We start from the raw sequence: 18,764 nt of genomic DNA on the forward strand, positions 1-18,764 counted from the left end.
AGGGAAGGAGCGAAGGCGCACCGCTCGATCGAACGCTCTTTAGTCAGACCGTTTGATTTTGTTAGTCAGACGGGGTCCTGGTGTAAATAGCCCTAGCCGGACACCGGTGTCTTGTCTAGACTAGCGTTCTAGGGTGTATATTACGTTCGCTAGGTCGGAGGGACCGGGAGACTAAGCGGCGCCTGTGTAAATTCGGTTCGCTAGCTCTCAACCTATCTGGGCTAAGTGGGAAGGCGTGTAAATTTGGAACCCACTAGACTTTTGATAGTGCGACTAAGAGGCGCCTGTGTAAATTCGGTTCTCTAGCTCGCTATATGTGGTGATTGGGCAGTGTGGCTAACCAAAACGGGTGTATATAGTTTTAGGTAGTCCATTCAAGGTACTGGCCAATAGTTTAGTTGGGAATTGTAAATGTGATAAAGATTGTTTAGTAAAGTGTATATCTTGTTAGATAGCGCGAGCTCAGCCGTCTAGCGAGAGTGTTAATAGTGTGTTGCTGTATCATAGTGCACGGTACCATAACCCTGTATATTTACTGACACTGTATATAAGTACTAATCATTGTCGTCTATTGCATGTTTTAACACCATAACCACTAATAATTGTATTGTGACCTTAACTTGTGCTTTGACCTATGCTAACCGTACTGTAACCGCTATTTGTAAAAGACGATGTTACTGGGGTGTGTTATAGACGGGTAATTCATATATAGAGAATTATAGCGTGGGTGACTGTATAGTTACGCCAAAGGGCATAATATTGATTATCTAGTGACTGGTGTAACAGCTGTGTGTGTACGGGAATTCCCTGAGTGTTTATTGTTATTGTGTACGTTTCACTTGGTAACCGTACCACGTGGGGCTGTTGCCAGAGGAAACGGGTGTGACTGTTGAATAGTACGCGTGTATAGTATTCGTTGTCGACGACGTTCCATTGTTAAGTATGGGTGCGTCGCAGTCAACGATTCCGGATCCCTTAGGTTGTATGGTGAAGAATTTTAAAAAGGGATTCAAAACTTGTGATTTTGGGGTTAAAATGTCTCCTGTACGTTTGGTCACTTTGTGTACTAGGGAGTGGCCTACTTTGGTTGCGGCATGGCCGCCACGTGGCAGTTTGGATCCAACTCTGGTACAGCGCTTACACGTGGCTGTATCAGGTAGGCCTGAACTTTACGGCCAGTTTCCTTATATTGACTGTTGGAGACAGGCCGTAAATGACTCGCCAAAATGGCTTCAGACATGCCACGAGGAGCAATGTCGCCTCATGGTGGCTAGAACTTGTTTGTCCACTAGGACTGGTGTTAGGCCCATTTTGGACACGCCCCCTGAGTCCGAGATCCCTTTGCCGCCCCCTTACTTTCCGTTAAGAGGAAGTGACGCAAATGCAGGAAGTCCTGCACCCCTCCCCTCATTACCCTCATCCACTTCCGCTTCCTCCTCCAGTACAGGATCCACCCCCCCTCGTACTAAATCTCCCCTTCCGGAATCAGAACCAACCCCCATTAAATCCGAATATCCTGATTTGGCGCCACTTCAGACTTCCGGTCAAGCTTCATCTAGCTCGACTCGAAGTGTTTTATTTACAACCTTTTCCCAAAACCAACTTCCCACATCCCCATACCCTATCTCTCCCCGACCGGAACCCATGACTGACGCCCCTTTACGTAGCCCCATCCAAACCCGACAACTGACTGGTACCCAACAATTAAAGCACTATCAGATGCCTCTTCGCCTGAATCCCGGGTCAGCCTATATCGATGCCGCAGGTCAAATGGCACATGCTGACCCAGTCTTCGTATATGTCCCATTCACTACAACCGATCTCTTAAACTGGAAGACCCACAATTCCTCGTATACTGAGAAACCACAAGCTATGACTGATCTGTTCACCTCAATAGTACAGACGCATAACCCGACATGGGCTGATTGCCAGCAGTTATTAATGACTTTGTTTAACAATGAGGAAAGGACAAGAATTAATCAAGCAGCCATTAAAGCACTAGAGGATAGAGCCCGTGCTTTGAACCAAGCTAATCCAGCAGCATGGGCCGCAACACATTACCCCAACACCGATCCCGATTGGAACGTAAATGGTGCTGATATGGTTCAACTCAGAGCCTATAGAGACGCTATAATTGCTGGCATGAAAGCAGGAGGAAAGAAAGCTATTAACATGTCGAAGACAGTTGAGGTGATTCAGAAAAGCGATGAAGCGCCCAGTGTCTTTTATGACCGATTATTGGAGGCATACCGCTTGTATACCCCCTTTAATCCGGAAGACGCAGATAATTCCCGAATGGTGAACTCCGCCTTTGTCAGCCAAGCTTACGGAGATATTAAGCGCAAGCTACAAAAGTTAGAAGGGTTTGCAGGTATGTCCATCACCCAACTAATGGAGGTAGCGAATAAGGTTTATATGAATAGGGATACAGAAAGTAAGAAAGAGGAAGAGCGCAAGATGCGTAAAAAGGCTGATATGCTAGCGGTAGCGATCGCAGGCGTAGATAGACGAGGCCCGGATAGAGGCGATAGTAGATGGAATAGGGAGCCTTTGAGTAGGAATCAGTGCGCGTATTGCAAGGAAGAAGGGCATTGGAGGAACGAATGTCCACAAAGAGAGCAGTACGAGAGAGACCAACCCAGGGCAGGTTATGGAAACTTTAGAGGCAGAGCGAGAGGTAGAGGAGGCCCCGGAGGGAGTAATGGTAATAGAGGGAGTAATGGGAACAGAGGAAGTGTTAGGGAAGACAGGTATATTCCAGTAGCGCAAAGGTCCCGCGATAGAGAAGGTAGGGACTTTGTAGGATTGGCTGACACGGTCATGGAGGACTATTGATACCGACCGGGCTCCATCCCCCTTGGCCGAGCGGAGCCTATGGTCGATGTATCAATAGGGGGAAAAAGGAGTGCGTTCATGATCGACACTGGTGCTGAACATTCAGTGGTGACTAATCTAGTTGCTCCTCCATCTGGAAGGACTATTACTGTAATAGGAGCAACTGGAAGAAGTGCTGAAAAACCGGTTCTTAAAAGTCGACTCTGTACATTGGGAGGCCACGTAGTAAAACATCAATTCCTTTATATGCCTGAATGTCCAGTCCAATTGCTGGGACGTGATATGCTATCTAAATTACAAGCGCAGATTACGTTCCTACCAAATGGAACAACATCTTTAAAGTTTAATGGACCTTCAGGTATTATGACTTTATCCGTACCAAAGGAAGAAGAGTGGCGACTTTATACAGTGTTGACTATCCAAAACCCTAGGAGTGATGAGTCCTTATTCAACATACCAGGAGTTTGGGCAGAGAACAACCCACCAGGACTGGCCCGCAATATTCCACCTATTAAAATCGAACTAAAACTTGGGGTTTATCCAGTAAGCCTAAGACAATACCACATCCCGCAGAAGGCTAAGAAGAACATACAATCTTATCTGGATAAGTTCATACGGTATGGTATCCTAAAATTCTGTACTTCCCCCTGGAACACCCCATTGCTGCCTGTTCAAAAGCCCGGTACAGATGAGTATCGACCTGTGCAGGACTTGAGAGCAGTCAATGATGCGGTTGTTAGTATACATCCAGTCGTGCCCAATCCATATAACCTGCTTGCTTTAATTCCGGGCGGGGCTACCTATTTTACAGTCTTAGACCTCAAAGATGCCTTCTTTTGCCTCCGAATTGCCGCAGAAAGTCAATGTATCTTCGCTTTCCAATGGGAGAACGCTGTAACGGGCTCAAAACGCCAAATGACCTGGACAAGACTGCCCCAAGGGTTTAAAAATTCACCTACCCTATTTGGTTCAGCTCTAAGTCAAGATCTACTGGATTTCGAGTCCATCCCAGGAGAGTGTGTATTGTTACAATATGTAGATGACTTGTTGATAGCAGCAGTTACAAAAGAAATATGTCAGCAAGCGACGCACGATCTACTACACATTCTCTGGAAGGCAGGATACAAGGTGTCTAGAAAGAAGGCTCAGTTGTGTTTGCCAACTGTCAAATATCTGGGATTCCATATCTCTGAAGGTCAAAGAATTATGGGGCCAGAGAGAAAAGAAGCTGTCTGCCAAATACCGATACCCAAGAATAGAAGACAAGTGCGAGAATTCTTGGGGGCAGCAGGCTTCTGTAGGATATGGATTCCCAGCTACGCGATACTGGCAAAACCTCTGTATGCAGCTATCAAAGGTACTGAGCACGACCCCTTCTTATGGACTCAAGAACAGCAAACGGCATTTGAAGATGTGAAGAAGGCTTTGATGAGTGCCCCAGCACTAGGTCTACCTGATCACACACGACCATTCTACCTGTACGTACATGAGCAAAGAAGAATGGCTGTGGGAGTATTGACACAGTACTTGGGATCATGGCAAAGACCTGTTGCCTACATGTCTAAGCAACTGGATGCAGTGGCCAGCGGACTTCCACCTTGTCTAAGAGCCGTAGCTGCAGCCGCCCTGCTAGTAGCTGAAGCCGATAAACTCACTCTGGGTCAAGAACTTTATGTACGAGTCCCGCATGCAGTACAGACGTTGTTGGATTACAAAGGAAATCATTGGTTTAGTAACAGCCGTATGACCAAGTATCAAGCAATGTTGTGTGAAAACCCAAGAGTGCATTTAGAGACTGTAAACACCTTAAATCCAGCTACCCTTTTGCCACAGCCTACTGAAAGTCAACATGATTGTTTGGAAGTAATGTATGAAGTATTTTCAAGTAGACCAGATCTTCGTGATTTTCCCATCCAGAACCCCGATGTTCAATATTACACCGACGGCAGTAGTTATGTGAAAGAAGGGATCCGCTATGCAGGATATGCAGTAACAACAATAGACAAGTTGATAGAAGCTCGGCCACTGGTGAAAGGAACATCAGCACAAAAGGCAGAATTGATAGCACTGACACGAGCGTTACAATTGGCTGAAGGTTTAAGAGTGAACATCTATACGGACTCCAAGTATGCGTTTTTAACCACTCATGCCCACGGAGCTTTGTATAAAGAAAGAGGACTACTGAATTCAGAAGGCAAAGAAATCAAGTACGCAGCTGAAATCCTACAACTATTGGAAGCAGTGTGGGAGCCGAAAGAAGTCGGTATTATACATTGTCGAGCGCATCTGAGAGGAGATGGTGATGTAACCAAAGGAAATCGGATGGCAGACAGTACAGCTAAGCGTGCCGCTGAATCAGGAAGACAGGAGTATGTGGGGCATATAGCTGCTCTAATACCAACTCCACTGTCTCAATGGACTCCAGTTTATACAGCTCAAGAAGAGGAGTGGTTAAAGACTGAACCGGGAAAGTATTTGGAGAACAAGTGGTATCAGCTAGAAGATGGAAGAATAGTCATACCAGCATCACTAGCGGTAGAAATTGTCCAAAACTATCACAACGGGACACATTCTGGGAGAGACAGTACAGAAGAATCTCTCAGAAAACATTTCTACATACCAAGATTGTCCAACTTGACTCAGGCCATTGTACGCAGATGTGTAACGTGTGCTAAAAATAATGCAAGACAAGGACCAGTAAAGCCACCAGGAGTCCAGTTTATGGGGGGACTCCCCATGTCCGATCTACAAATAGACTTTACAGTGATGCCTAAATCGGGTGGACATCGTTACCTGCTGGTAATTGTGTGCACCTATTCAGGCTGGGTAGAAGCATGTCCTACTCGTACAGAGAAAGCAGGAGAAGTTGTGAGATTCCTGCTACGAGAAATAATACCCCGATATGGACTACCCTGTTCTATAGGAATGGTCCAGCTTTTGTTCACCAGTGCCTACAACAACTGACTCATATGCTTGGTATAAAGTGGAGGCTTCATACTGCATATAGACCCCAGAGTTCTGGTAAGGTAGAGAGAATGAATAGAACTATTAAGAACCAGTTGGCTAAAATGTGTCAGGAAACCCAACTTAAGTGGAACGTTCTCTTACCCATAGCTCTATTGCGAATCCGCAGTACCCCTACCAGAAGGATGGGCCTCTCTCCTTTTGAAATCATGTATGGGCGACCACCTCCCGTACTTGGTAACTTAAGGGGGGATTTGAGTCAGTTGGGAGAAGGAATTACCCGGCAGCAGGTTGTAGAGTTGGGTAAGACTATGGAGGAGGTACAGAAATGGGTACAAGATAGATTACCTGTGAATATTTATCCCCCAGTTCATAGTTACCATCCAGGAGATCAAGTGTGGATTAAAGAGTGGAATAATGTACCGTTAGGGCCCAAGTGGAGAGGTCCTTATGTTGTTCTTTTGTCTACCCCTACAGCGATAAAAGTAGCCGAAGTGACTCCGTGGATACATCACTCCAGGGTTAAACCAGCAGCAGTCGATTCTTGGCAAGTTACAGCAGATCCAGAGAATCCCTGCAAGATCCGGTTAAAACGCACTACTCAGTCGGAGTAACGAGGAATCGTGTGGATTACAAATTTTATTGTTACAGGGATTTGGTGAAGTGAGTGTTTTAGACGGCCATAATAACGCCTGTCCGCTCACCAGCACATAGTATATAAGCCAGGAAAGTGTCAGGGCTCCGCGGGCAGCGGTGAGGGGAGGCTGCAATCCTCTCGCAGCACTCACCCTCGGTCCGTCGCCGCCCGCGGTCCCCTCTCCCCTTACCGTTAAGCGAGCGGCGTCCTCTCCTCCTGACACGCCGCTCGCGTCCTCCTCTCCTCCTCCCAGCGGCAGCATGTCTAACGCTGCACGCTGGGAGCCGGCACTATTATCTAAGCGCCGGGGTCACTCACGTGACCCGGCGTTAAAGCTACAGTGCAACAAACACAGTGGGGGGTATAGATATCCCCCACGTGTGTTTGTTAATACTGATTGGTGGTTAGCCAATCAGGATTCAGGCTAGGATTTAAATACTTACCTTTCCTGTCTATCTGTGCCCTGTTGTGGTCTTTGCTTTATAGTATCGATTGTGAACGTGTGCTTTCTGGTTACGTACCCTCTGGCTTGTTATACTGACTTTGTGACTTTCTCCTACCCTTTGACCTCGGCTTGTTTCTCGTTATTCTGTTTTCTGGTTCCCCTTACTCGGCTTGTCTCCTGACTATTCTTTGTGTGCTTAGCCCGGCCACTCTAAGGACCGGTACAGCACACTTTCTGTGTGTGTGTCTGTGTGTGTGTTAGCGTGTTGGGTTCCCCAGGATCGTGACATTACAACAGGGCCATAATGGAACCTGCTGACATACCACAGCTCCTAGTTAATCAGGAGGCTAGAATGGATGGCTTGGACCACCGTATGGATCAGTTTGCTCAAGCTTTGCAGACCATACTGGCTCGTACTGCACACCTGCAGCCTGCCGTCCAGGAGGCGGTTGCTGCTGTGTCCGAACCCATTGCCACTCCAGTACCCGTTCCTGCCCATGTAGTCCATATGACACCGCCACAGCGCTATAGTGGTGACCCAGCATTGTGTCGTGGTTTCCTCAATCAAATTGACATCCATCTGGTGATGAATCCACGTTCCTATCCCACCGACAGATCCAAAATTGCCTTTTTGATAAACCACCTGTCTGGGAGAGCTTTAGCATGGGCAAACCCCATGTGGGAAAATATGTCTCCTATGTCCTTTGCGGATTTTTTGTCAGCATTCAAACGCACGTTTGATCAACCCGGTAGGGTTGCCTCTGCTGGCAAAGCTCTGCTTAGGGTTCGACAGGGTAACAGATCTGTAGCGGATTATACTATCGAATTCCGCACTCTAGCAGCTGAAGTGGTTTGGAATAACGACGCCCTCGTAACAGCCTTTCAGGAGGGTTTGGCCGCTTACATACTGGATGAAATAGCATCCAGGGAACTGCCTGTCCTTCTAGATGATATTATAGACTATGTAATCCTTATTGATAACCGCATTAGAGAGAGACGTAGTCAAAGACGGCTGGATACACAGGTGTTACCTGCTCTACCCAGTACTGCATTACTAGCGTTACCCGCTCCTAGGCAACCATCCCCCGAACCCATGCAATTGGGTGCTACGGGGTTAACTGAGGCTGAAAGAACGTATCGTAGAAGGGAGGGGTTATGTCTCTATTGTGGAAAGAGGGGTCACCACTGTAATACATGCCCTAAATTACAGGGAAACTCCAGCACCTAAGGCCTAGAGAGGGGTCGGCCTCGGGTGTTATGACTTTGTCCCCTCATGTGTCCATCTCCAGACCATTTATTACGGTCTCTCTTTTGGTCAATAAAACCACCATAACAACTAAAGCCTTGATCGATTCAGGTGCGGCTGACAACCTTATGGATGAGACCTTTGCCAGAACCGCAGCCTTGACTTTGATCCAAAAGGCCACACCCTTGGCCGTTGAGGCCATAGATGGTAGACCACTTGAGAGACCTCTGGTGACCCATGAGACCCAAGATATAGAGATGTGTGTGGGTGCTTTACACAAGGAAAGGTTAACCTTCCAAATAATTGACTCCCCTACTGCTTCCATTGTTCTGGGTTTTCCCTGGTTAGTGAAACACAACCCAGTACTTGATTGGGGTTGTTTAGACATACTCTCCTGGGGGGAATCTTGTCAACGAGACTGTATGGCCCAAGTACGTCCCATTTGTTTACTTAACGTGCCCACGGCTAAACCGCTTTCTGTTTCTGTCCCTTCTGTGTATGCAGACCTTGCTTTGGTTTTCGAAAAAAGGGAGGCAGATAAGCTACCCCCACACCGTGAGTATGACTGTGCCATAAACCTATTACCGGGTACTATGCCTCCTAGGGGTAAGGTCTACCCTCTTTCTGAGAAAGAAAACCAGGTCATGGAGGAGTACATACGAGAGGCCTTAAGTAAAGGTTTTATTAGAAGGTCCTCCTCTCCTGCTGGTGCTGGTTTCTTTTTTGTGGCAAAAAAGGAGGGCGATTTGAGACCGTGTATAGACTACAGAGCCCTAAACAATATAACGATTAAAAATGCCTATCCGATTCCCCTCATTACCGAATTGTTTGATCGTGTCAAAGGTTCTAGATATTTTACTAAACTAGACCTCAGGGGGGCTTATAACCTTGTTCGTATTAAGGAGAATGATGAATGGAAAACGGCGTTCAATACGCGTAGTGGGCATTACGAGTATCTGGTCATGCCTTTTGGATTGTGTAATGCTCCTGCCGTTTTTCAGGACCTCATAAACGATGTCCTTAGAGATCTACTGCATGTCTGTGCTGTAGTCTACCTAGATGACATACTTGTATATTCTCCAGATTTGAAGACACATCATACTCATGTTAGGATGGTGCTTAAAAGGTTGTTGCAGAATGGTCTTTATTGTAAATTAGAGAAATGCTTATTCGACCAAACCTCTGTACAATTCCTGGGTTATGTTATTTCTGAACAAGGATTCAGCATGGATCCTTCAAAATTGGAAGCTATACTGTCCTGGCCCCTTCCCCAAGGACTTAAGGCAATACAGCGATTTATAGGGTTTGCCAATTATTATAGAAAGTTTGTTAAAAACTTCTCATCCATTATTTCCCCTATCACTAAACTGACAAAAAAGGGTTTACACCCCAGGGTTTGGAATCCTAATGCTATTGTGGCCTTCGAGACTCTAAAAAAGGCATTTGCCACTGCCCCTGTGTTACACCATCCTGATCCTTCCCTTCCCTTTGTACTGGAAGTAGACGCCTCTGAATCAGGTATAGGAGCAGTGTTGTCACAAAGACAATCGTATGACGAACCCCTCCTTCCCTGTGGTTACTTTTCAAAACGCTTGTCAGAGTCTGAAAAGAATTACGACGTTGGGAACAGGGAATTATTAGCTATAGTGATGGCATTTAAAGAATGGAGGTACTTGTTAGAGGGAGCTAGACACAAGATTTTGGTTATAACCGATCATAAAAATCTATCCTATATCGCAGATGCTAAGAGGTTATCCTCTCGTCAGGCTAGATGGTCTTTATTTCTCTCACGTTTTCAGTACATAATCACATACAGGCCTGGTTATCGAAATGTCAAGGCTGATGCCATCTCCCGCCAGTACGAACCTGTAGATTCTATTACCTCCACTCCTGAGCCCATTGTACCCACAACTAATATAATAGCTACTACCCGTTTGGTTATCTCGTCTCTTTTTCTTGATGGTATCAAGTCATACCAACCCCAAGCACCCTCTGAGACCCCTACTGGTAAGCTGTACGTGAAAGTAAAAGACAGAAAGAAGTTGTTGACTTTATTTCACACAGCCAAAACGGCTGGTCATCCAGGGGTTACCAAGACTTACAAGGGTCTTCTCCAACAGTTTTGGTGGCCCTCACTCAAAAAAGACGTGGTAGATTACGTGCAGGCTTGCCGTGTCTGTACACAGTGTAAGTCCCCTAATGTTAAACCCCTGGGACTCCTTATGCCCCTATCTGTACCCAAGAAACCGTGGACACACTTATCCATGGACTTTATTGTGGATCTTCCTTCATCTGATGGGCAGACAGTAATTTTGACTGTAACGGATAGGTTCTCCAAAATGGCGCACTTCATTCCGCTTAAGAAGCTACCTTCTGCGGTTCAGTTGGCTCAGGTGTTTGCCAAAGAAGTGTTCCGCTTGCATGGTATACCACAAGATATCGTATCTGACAGGGGCCCTCAGTTTGTCTCTCGGTTTTGGAGAGGCTTTTGTGCTGAGATGGGGGTCTCCTTATCGTTTACTTCCTCCTATCATCCGCAATCTAATGGAGCTGCCGAACGAGCAAATCAGTCTGTGGAGTTGTATTTACGCTGTTTCACGAATGCACACCAGGACAACTGGTCCCGTCTCCTTCCCTGGGCTGAGTTTGCCAGGAACACTGTGTCTCATTCTTCTACTGGCGTAAGTCCTTTTATGGTGGCTTATGGGTTCCAACCCGCTGTCCTTCCCGGTGTATTCTCCGACAAGGGAATGCCCGCTTTGGACGAGCACCTCGCCTCCTTACGGAAGATGTGGGATCAGGTCCATGCTGCTCTTTGTCGTGCTGCTGCTACTCAAAAGAGGTTTGCTGATCGTCGTAGGTGTGCGGCTCCTTCTTATGCTCCGGGTGATAGGGTTTGGTTGTCCTCTAGGAATCTCCGCCTTAGGGTTCCCTCGATGAAGTTCGCGCCCAAGTTCCTTGGTCCCTATAAGGTGTTGCGTAGGGTGAATCCTGTATCCTACTCCCTGGCCTTGCCCCCTTCCATGCGCATACCTAACACCTTTCACACCTCCCTTTTGAAGCCCTTGCTCTGTAATCGGTTCTCTGGCTCTCTCAGGCGTTCCGATGCCCTCCGCGCGGTCTCTAGTGACGTATATGAGGTGGCTGCTCTCCTTGATTCTCGTTTCTCTCGAGGTCGGTTGCAGTATCTGGTTGATTGGAAGGGTTATGGCCCGGAGGAGCGGTCGTGGGTTTCTGTCTCTGACTTGGACGCCCCCTCCTTGATCCGCTCCTTTCATGCGCGGTTTCCTTTGAAGCCTTCGGCTTCCCGCCCCCTGGGCGGTCTTCGAGGGGGGGGTTATGTCAGGGCTCCGCGGGCAGCGGTGAGGGGAGGCTGCAATCCTCTCGCAGCACTCACCCTCGGTCCGTCGCCGCCCGCGGTCCCCTCTCCCCTTACCGTTAAGCGAGCGGCGTCCTCTCCTCCTGACACGCCGCTCGCGTCCTCCTCTCCTCCTCCCAGCGGCAGCATGTCTAACGCTGCACGCTGGGAGCCGGCACTATTATCTAAGCGCCGGGGTCACTCACGTGACCCGGCGTTAAAGCTACAGTGCAACAAACACAGTGGGGGGTATAGATATCCCCCACGTGTGTTTGTTAATACTGATTGGTGGTTAGCCAATCAGGATTCAGGCTAGGATTTAAATACTTACCTTTCCTGTCTATCTGTGCCCTGTTGTGGTCTTTGCTTTATAGTATCGATTGTGAACGTGTGCTTTCTGGTTACGTACCCTCTGGCTTGTTATACTGACTTTGTGACTTTCTCCTACCCTTTGACCTCGGCTTGTTTCTCGTTATTCTGTTTTCTGGTTCCCCTTACTCGGCTTGTCTCCTGACTATTCTTTGTGTGCTTAGCCCGGCCACTCTAAGGACCGGTACAGCACACTTTCTGTGTGTGTGTCTGTGTGTGTGTTAGCATGTTGGGTTCCCCAGGATCGTGACAGAAAGTCTCGAAGGGACACCTGTGAAGACGAGCAGAACTCCATTCCCTGCAGCCCTTACATCCTGGAAGCTGAGGTGCCTTCGCACGGACGAAGACTGAGGATGACGGCGAAAGATGTGCTTTTGATAGTGTTTATTTATGTGTGTTTTTATATTCAGGAAGGTAGAGGTACCGACACTCATAGCTGTGAGGTATGCATTAAGACTACGAGAACAGGTAACCATATTTCCCAAACCCTAATTTGGCATTCACAATACGAGTGTAAAGGAGATGTATCGAGATGTAGATACCTAAATATAGACTATAGTGTGTGCCATTTAGGAGTAGGAGAACCTAAGTGCTTCAGTCCAGAGTATCAACCCCGTACAATTTGGTTGACTCTCAGGAATGGAGATCCTCAGGGGACCCTAATTAATAAGACGGTGTTAGAATCTGTACATTCTTCGGGTGTTCTGCTATTTGATGCATGTAAGGCGATATCAAGTGGTAGAAAGCCGTGGAATGTATGTGGGGATCTTAGATGGGAGAGGACGTATGGGTCTAATGATAAATATATTTGTCCCAGTAGTAAAAATAAATATGTGAGTCCTAGATGCCCAAATAGAGAGTATAACTTTTGCCCATATTGGTCTTGTGTGGGGTGGGCAACTTGGGGACAGACAGTAGACAAGGACATGATAGTGACTAAGTTGCCGACTAGCCCATATTGTAAGTCTATGGAATGCAACCCAGTCCATATACTTATAAATAACCCCGACAAGTTCTTAGACAAATATGGCAATTTATTTGGGTTTCAAATATACGGGACGGGTTTAGATCCTGGGACAATATTGTTTATAGGGATAGAGACTGATACGGTATCCTCCCAGACTCATCAAGTATACCATTCCTTTTATGAAGAGATGAGTATAGATAATAAGATCCCCCATAATGCTAAAAACCTGTTCATCGATTTAGCTGAAAGTATTGCCGGTAGTCTTAATGTTACCAACTGCTATGTGTGTGGAGGTACTAACATGGGAGACCAATGGCCTTGGGAAGCAAAGGAGGTAATGTCCGGTTCTGAGGCAGTTGACCAACTAATATCTACACAAGCCGATTATCATATGAGTGTTAGAGGTAAATCTGAGTGGAGATTAAAGACCTCCATCATAGGTTATGTTTGCATAGCAAGGAAAGGAATAATGTATAATACTTCTGTAGGAGAATTAACTTGTCTAGGGCAAAAAGCTTATGATGATGATACAAAGAATACAACTTGGTGGTCGGCTTCAAATGTCTCAGAACCATCTAACCCGTTTGCTAGATACGCCAATTTAAAGGATGTGTGGTTTGACCTATCTATCACATCTACCTGGAGAGCCCCAGCAAATTTGTACTGGATCTGTGGTAAGAAAGCCTATTCGGAGTTGCCACAGGACTGGGAAGGGGCATGTGTGTTGGGTATGCTCAAACCATCCTTCTTCTTGTTACCTATTGAAACAGGTGAGACTTTAGGTGTTAAAGTGTATGATGTGAATCATAGGAAGAAAAGGGGACCCATAGAGATAGGCGCCTGGGAAGATAATGAATGGCCTCCCCAGCGTATTATAGATTATTATGGGCCAGCCACGTGGGCAGAAGATGGTACCTTTGGTTATAGAACCCCTATTTATATGCTCAACCGCATTATAAGATTACAGGCGGTGGTTGAGATTATTACTAACGAAACATCACAAGCACTCAATCTCCTAGCGAAGCATAATACCAGGATGAGGACAGCAGTGTACCAAAATAGATTAGCCTTGGATTACCTTTTGGCAGTAGAGGGAGGTGTATGTGGGAAGTTTAACCTGAGCAATTGCTGTCTTCAAATAGATGACGAAGGGCAAGCAATAGCTGAGCTTACTAGCCATATGGTTAAACTAGCGCATGTGCCTACTCAGGTATGGAAAGGGTATAATCCAAGTAGTTGGTTTGGTAGCTGGTATGAGTGGTTTGGAGGGCTTAAGGCAGTGGTAGGTGGAGTCCTACTGATTTTAATGTTGTGTCTACTCCTACCGTGTCTTATACCCTTAGTAGTTAGGTCCGTGCAAAGCCTGATAGAAAATATAGCAGAGAGGAAGGCTGCTGCACAGATAATGGCAATATATAAATATAAGGCTCTAGATCAGGGAGAACCAATGCAGGAAGATGAATGTTGAAGATTCACATCATAAGATAAGTCTGGTCTGGTTCAAGGTAACTTGCGGTGTAAGCAAACTAAGGTTAAGTGATGCCTCAAGTAATTGTAAAATATCAAGAGGCATCAAAGGGGGGAATGTGGTGGAATCTCGGTAAAAATAAATTTAGTAGGCCGAGATTACCACGTGGCATGTGTACGTGCATATGCTGACGTATCGATCAGTTGGTTGCACGTGGCAAGATACGATCAGTAGTGTACGGAGCATGTGCAAGAATACAGGATATAGTATTCCCCTCCTCCATTGTGCTGGACAGGCCATGCGGTCAAACAGGAAGTTAATTCTTATTTGTGTTGATTGGTTAAGAGAATGTGCGGGTGGAGCTTAATATGGGAGGAGTTATGTGCCTATATAAGGAGCCTGCACTATTGTCCGGGGCTCAGAACTTGCTGTATTTTGGTGACGTTAGTCCCTCTGAGTCCCGATCGGTGATCCAATAAAGAATCTCTTCCTTCCTGAAGAAACCTGTGTCCATCTCTCTGTGCTTCGCTTCCGTCAGTTTCTCCGGTATCATGAATATTTATCAAACCACATGTTGTCTGGAATTAACCTGGGAAGTTTAGAACACAGGCCAAAACAAACGCAGAAAAAAGCTGAGTCAACAACTGTTTCCAGTTAAACTATTGTGGCCTCAAACCAGGAATTCCTTGGTCACAATTTGGTAAATGGCTCTGGTAATGACAGTCTGGCAATATTGAACAGGGTTGTTTACTAAACTGTGAATGTTAAGACTGGATACATAACTGTGCTGGGGGACATTTAAAGTCTATTTTTCACTTAAAAATAAAGAGTTATTTACTAAACAGTGAGTTTTTGGAATTTTACCAAAAAATTACAGATGTTCTGGCTCAGCCAGTTTGGTCTAAATTGTGTCATTTTTTTCCTCCAAATTGGCTGTTTTGGTATACATTTTACAATTCATCTTTCAATTCACTGTTTATTAAATATAACCCAATACTGTGAATAGCATAGCATATTGAGATAGGGAGATATTTTACATACAATTATACAAATAAATGACTGCCCATCAAGATCTGGGCCAGTTGGTCGGTCGTTTTTGTATTTGTTTTGCTTGCGTCTGATAAATATACAATTCCCAGTAATGAGGCCTAAGCTTGCCTAGAGCTGCATGCTGTATCCCATGGTTATACTCACTCGAGCTGTGTCATGTCCTGCACTTCATTCTCATCCTGTTCTGTGATTGGCCCTGTGTTCTGCGGACTCCGCGGGGGCTGCATCTGGAATTGGCACATGCTGAGACATTAGCAAAGAAAGTGGACAGAACCAGGAGTATCACCGACCACTCTGATTCTCAAATTATACAAATGTATTTACTGGCACTGTAGGAAATACATTTTGAGGTTTATCTAGGAAACACTGATCAATGGTGAATTTAAATCCACTTGGTTTTATGTTAAGTCCAAAATGTCTAAGCTGGAGAACGTCTAGAAATCAGCCAAGTAGACACATCCTAGAGATATTTTGAGAACCCCATCAGACTATGTAAATCCAGAGTAATCCTTTGATCTGGCAACTCCAACAAATACCTCTTTCTCCCAATGAACCTATAGCACTGGTTTCATTTTTACTTAATTCAAAATTACTGAAATATTTCTCAGGATTTCAAAGCCAAGCTTTTTCAGAGGTTGTCTCCTCCTATTCTGGACTCTTTCAGAAGGCAATGAATGGTGCTTGGAGATTAGTACTAGATTGCATATAAATTTAAGTCAATATTCTATCAAATATATCTTATGAATTGTCTCAAAACAGCTTTTTTTCCCCAAAAAAACATTTGAAAAAAAAAAAAGATTTTTGTGAGTTACCCTTTGACTTTATAAACACAAAGTGAGTATTTGAACCCAACACTCTCAAATGGACACTCCACTTCACAAATGAAGGTAGATATGCCCCCATAGAAAACAGGTTTGAATTTTATTATGCATTTTTTGCATTGAGGTAAATCTATAAACAATTATTTTGTGTGCAGTCTTTACAAGCCCTCCCCTTCTAACCCCGCCCAGACTTTCTGTGGCTGTCCAATCACAGACTTCCCAATGCAGCTCAATGAGAAGTCTTTGGAATTCAGGTGCTCTAGTCAATTGCTGCCTCTTGAGCTTAGCTCCACTGAGTTAACCAAAGCGGGAAGTAACAGGACCTGTTGTCTGATTGGCAGCCAAGGGGGTGTAACAAGGTACATTTATAAAATTGTCAATTTATATTGAAATCTGCACTATTTGTAAAATGGAAAAAGGAGACCGACTCTTCCACACATAAAGCACTTCAACAAGCTAAAGTGTCCCTTTAATGGAATCATTCATTATTATAAGATTGTTTTCCATAAGGGAAAATCCTTAAGAGATACATTTATAGCACAGTGTTTTAGTGAATGGTGGAAAACGTCCATCAGAGATTATTCATTGAGTCAAATCCCACGTGGCACATGGAGCTGCCATAACATAATTTATTTAGTCCTAATTAAATATATTGCCCCTTTCTAACAGAGCTCAGTGGCCATGGATCAGTTGCTTTCATTTACATAAGCCCTCAGGGTTATGAGATCGCACACCTTGGAGATATAGTGTGTGCTTTGTGCCTCTCCGTGTCCCTACATCTTCCCGTTTCCAGAGAGCTTTAAACGCCTGTCAATCTACAACAGGATGTAATCGATTCCTGAATGTATTAAGTACAGGGTTGAATAAGCCAAGATCTTGATATGTGGACAAAAACTCAATGTGCTCAGATTTTCAACCTGTCGCCTGACCTGGGGTTACAGGACGCTGAACGTTAAATTAAGTTATTTCAAAGGTACATTTTTAAACATGAATTAATTCCACAATTTCTACGTTTGATGGGTATCAACTAATTTCTTTAAAGGATAGTTTAAAATTAAACAAGACACATCTCTTAACTGCTAAATGTATGTGGGCATTTTCATATGGCCCGCAGAGCTGACACTTTTCAGGCATACAGTGCTATGCTAGCCATGATAAGCAGATGTATCACGTATATATTACCTACTGGATTGTAACCACCAATGGTATGTGATGTGGAAAGAGCTATTCTGGAGCAATGCTATACAGATGGAGTTGTCACCATGGAAACCAATAAAATGTTTCTGTTGATTTGTCTCTAGTTAGAACTTTAACCCAAAATGGCTGATTACTGATAATGAATTAATGGTAATGGAATAATATGATTATATCAATGTTTAGATGTCCAAATAACATGTTTGTCCTAAACTTCTTCCAAACTTTTTTGGACAAAAAACAGCCAATGTCACTTCCTCATTATCCTTCCATGTTCTAGTGCGGTGTGAGTGCATAATCATTATAAAGTTGCACGTTTATCAGGATGGGCTTTGGGTGCCAGGGATTTCTCCAGTTTATTTTTCAAAATGACTTGATTTTTACACAAAAAATGGTCTGTGCCTGCTGACTCCTAAAAAAGCACTATATGTAGTGGTTATGGTACTAAGAGTGTCCCTTTAAGTTGTCCTTCACATATTAGTTAGTCTGTTTAATAATTCATCAACTTAGCTAGTGTGTTTTGTAGTTTCCCATGTGTATGAGAGTACTACAGAGCTCCACAACAAGAAAAACTCACAGCAGTTTGTGTACCATATGAGTGTATCACAGAGCTCCGCAGCAATAAAACTCATAGCAATAACAGTGGGCATGAGAGAATTACAGATCTCCACATAAATAAAACTCATAGTGATGTGCAGTGCAGTGTGCATATCAGTGCTTCATAGAGTTCAACAACCATAAAACTAACAGTAATGTGAAATGTGTATCATTATGTCACAGAGCTCCACAGCAATAAAACATATAGTAATGTGCAGTATGAGTGCATCACAGAGCTCCACGGCAATAAAACTCACAGTAATGTGAAATGTGTATCATTATGTCACAGAGCTCCACAGCAATAAAACATATAGTAATGTGCAGTATGAGTGCATCACAGAGCTCCACAGCAATAAAACATATAGTAATGTGCAGTATGAGTGCATCACAGAGCTCCACAGCAATAAAACTCACAGTAATGTGAAATGTGTATCATTATGTCACAGAGCTCCACAGCAATAAAACATATAGTAATGTGCAGTATGAGTGCATCACAGAGCTCCACAGCAATAAAACTCACAGTAATGTAAGGTGCGTATGATTTTTAGAGAGTTCTACAAATATAAAAATCACAGGAGTAGAAATGTAAAGTGCTACCAATGTGTCGCCTTTATAAAGCACTTTGGCTTTGTTCTAAACCAATATACAGAAAAAGACATGGGCCAGTTTAAGGCTTGGCAGTCTGAAATGTTGTATAGCATTACAAACAAAGGACAGCTATAGAACATGCAAACATAATATATAGAGACACCTTATATGGTCTATTGTTCAGTCTTCGTCAGGGTATTCAGTAACAAATTCCCATGCATGCTA

General features: G+C 44.6%; 1 protein-coding gene across 1 annotated transcript in view; it reads right to left on the reverse strand.

The window, feature by feature from the left end:
- The window catches only part of MYO15A (myosin XVA), a 127,560-nt gene extending 111,999 nt beyond the window's left edge, over positions 1 to 15,561 (reverse strand). Inside the window, exon 1 of the mRNA XM_063430655.1 lies at positions 15,484 to 15,561. Coding sequence (XP_063286725.1) covers positions 15,484 to 15,497 — 14 coding nt within the window. The 5' untranslated portion in view covers positions 15,498 to 15,561. The remainder of the gene's footprint in view (positions 1 to 15,483) is intronic.
- Between the last annotated feature and the right edge of the window lie 3,203 nt (positions 15,562 to 18,764).

This window comes from Pelobates fuscus, chromosome 8, assembly GCF_036172605.1.
Source record: "Pelobates fuscus isolate aPelFus1 chromosome 8, aPelFus1.pri, whole genome shotgun sequence".
In the NCBI taxonomy this organism is placed as follows: Eukaryota; Metazoa; Chordata; class Amphibia; order Anura; family Pelobatidae; genus Pelobates; species Pelobates fuscus.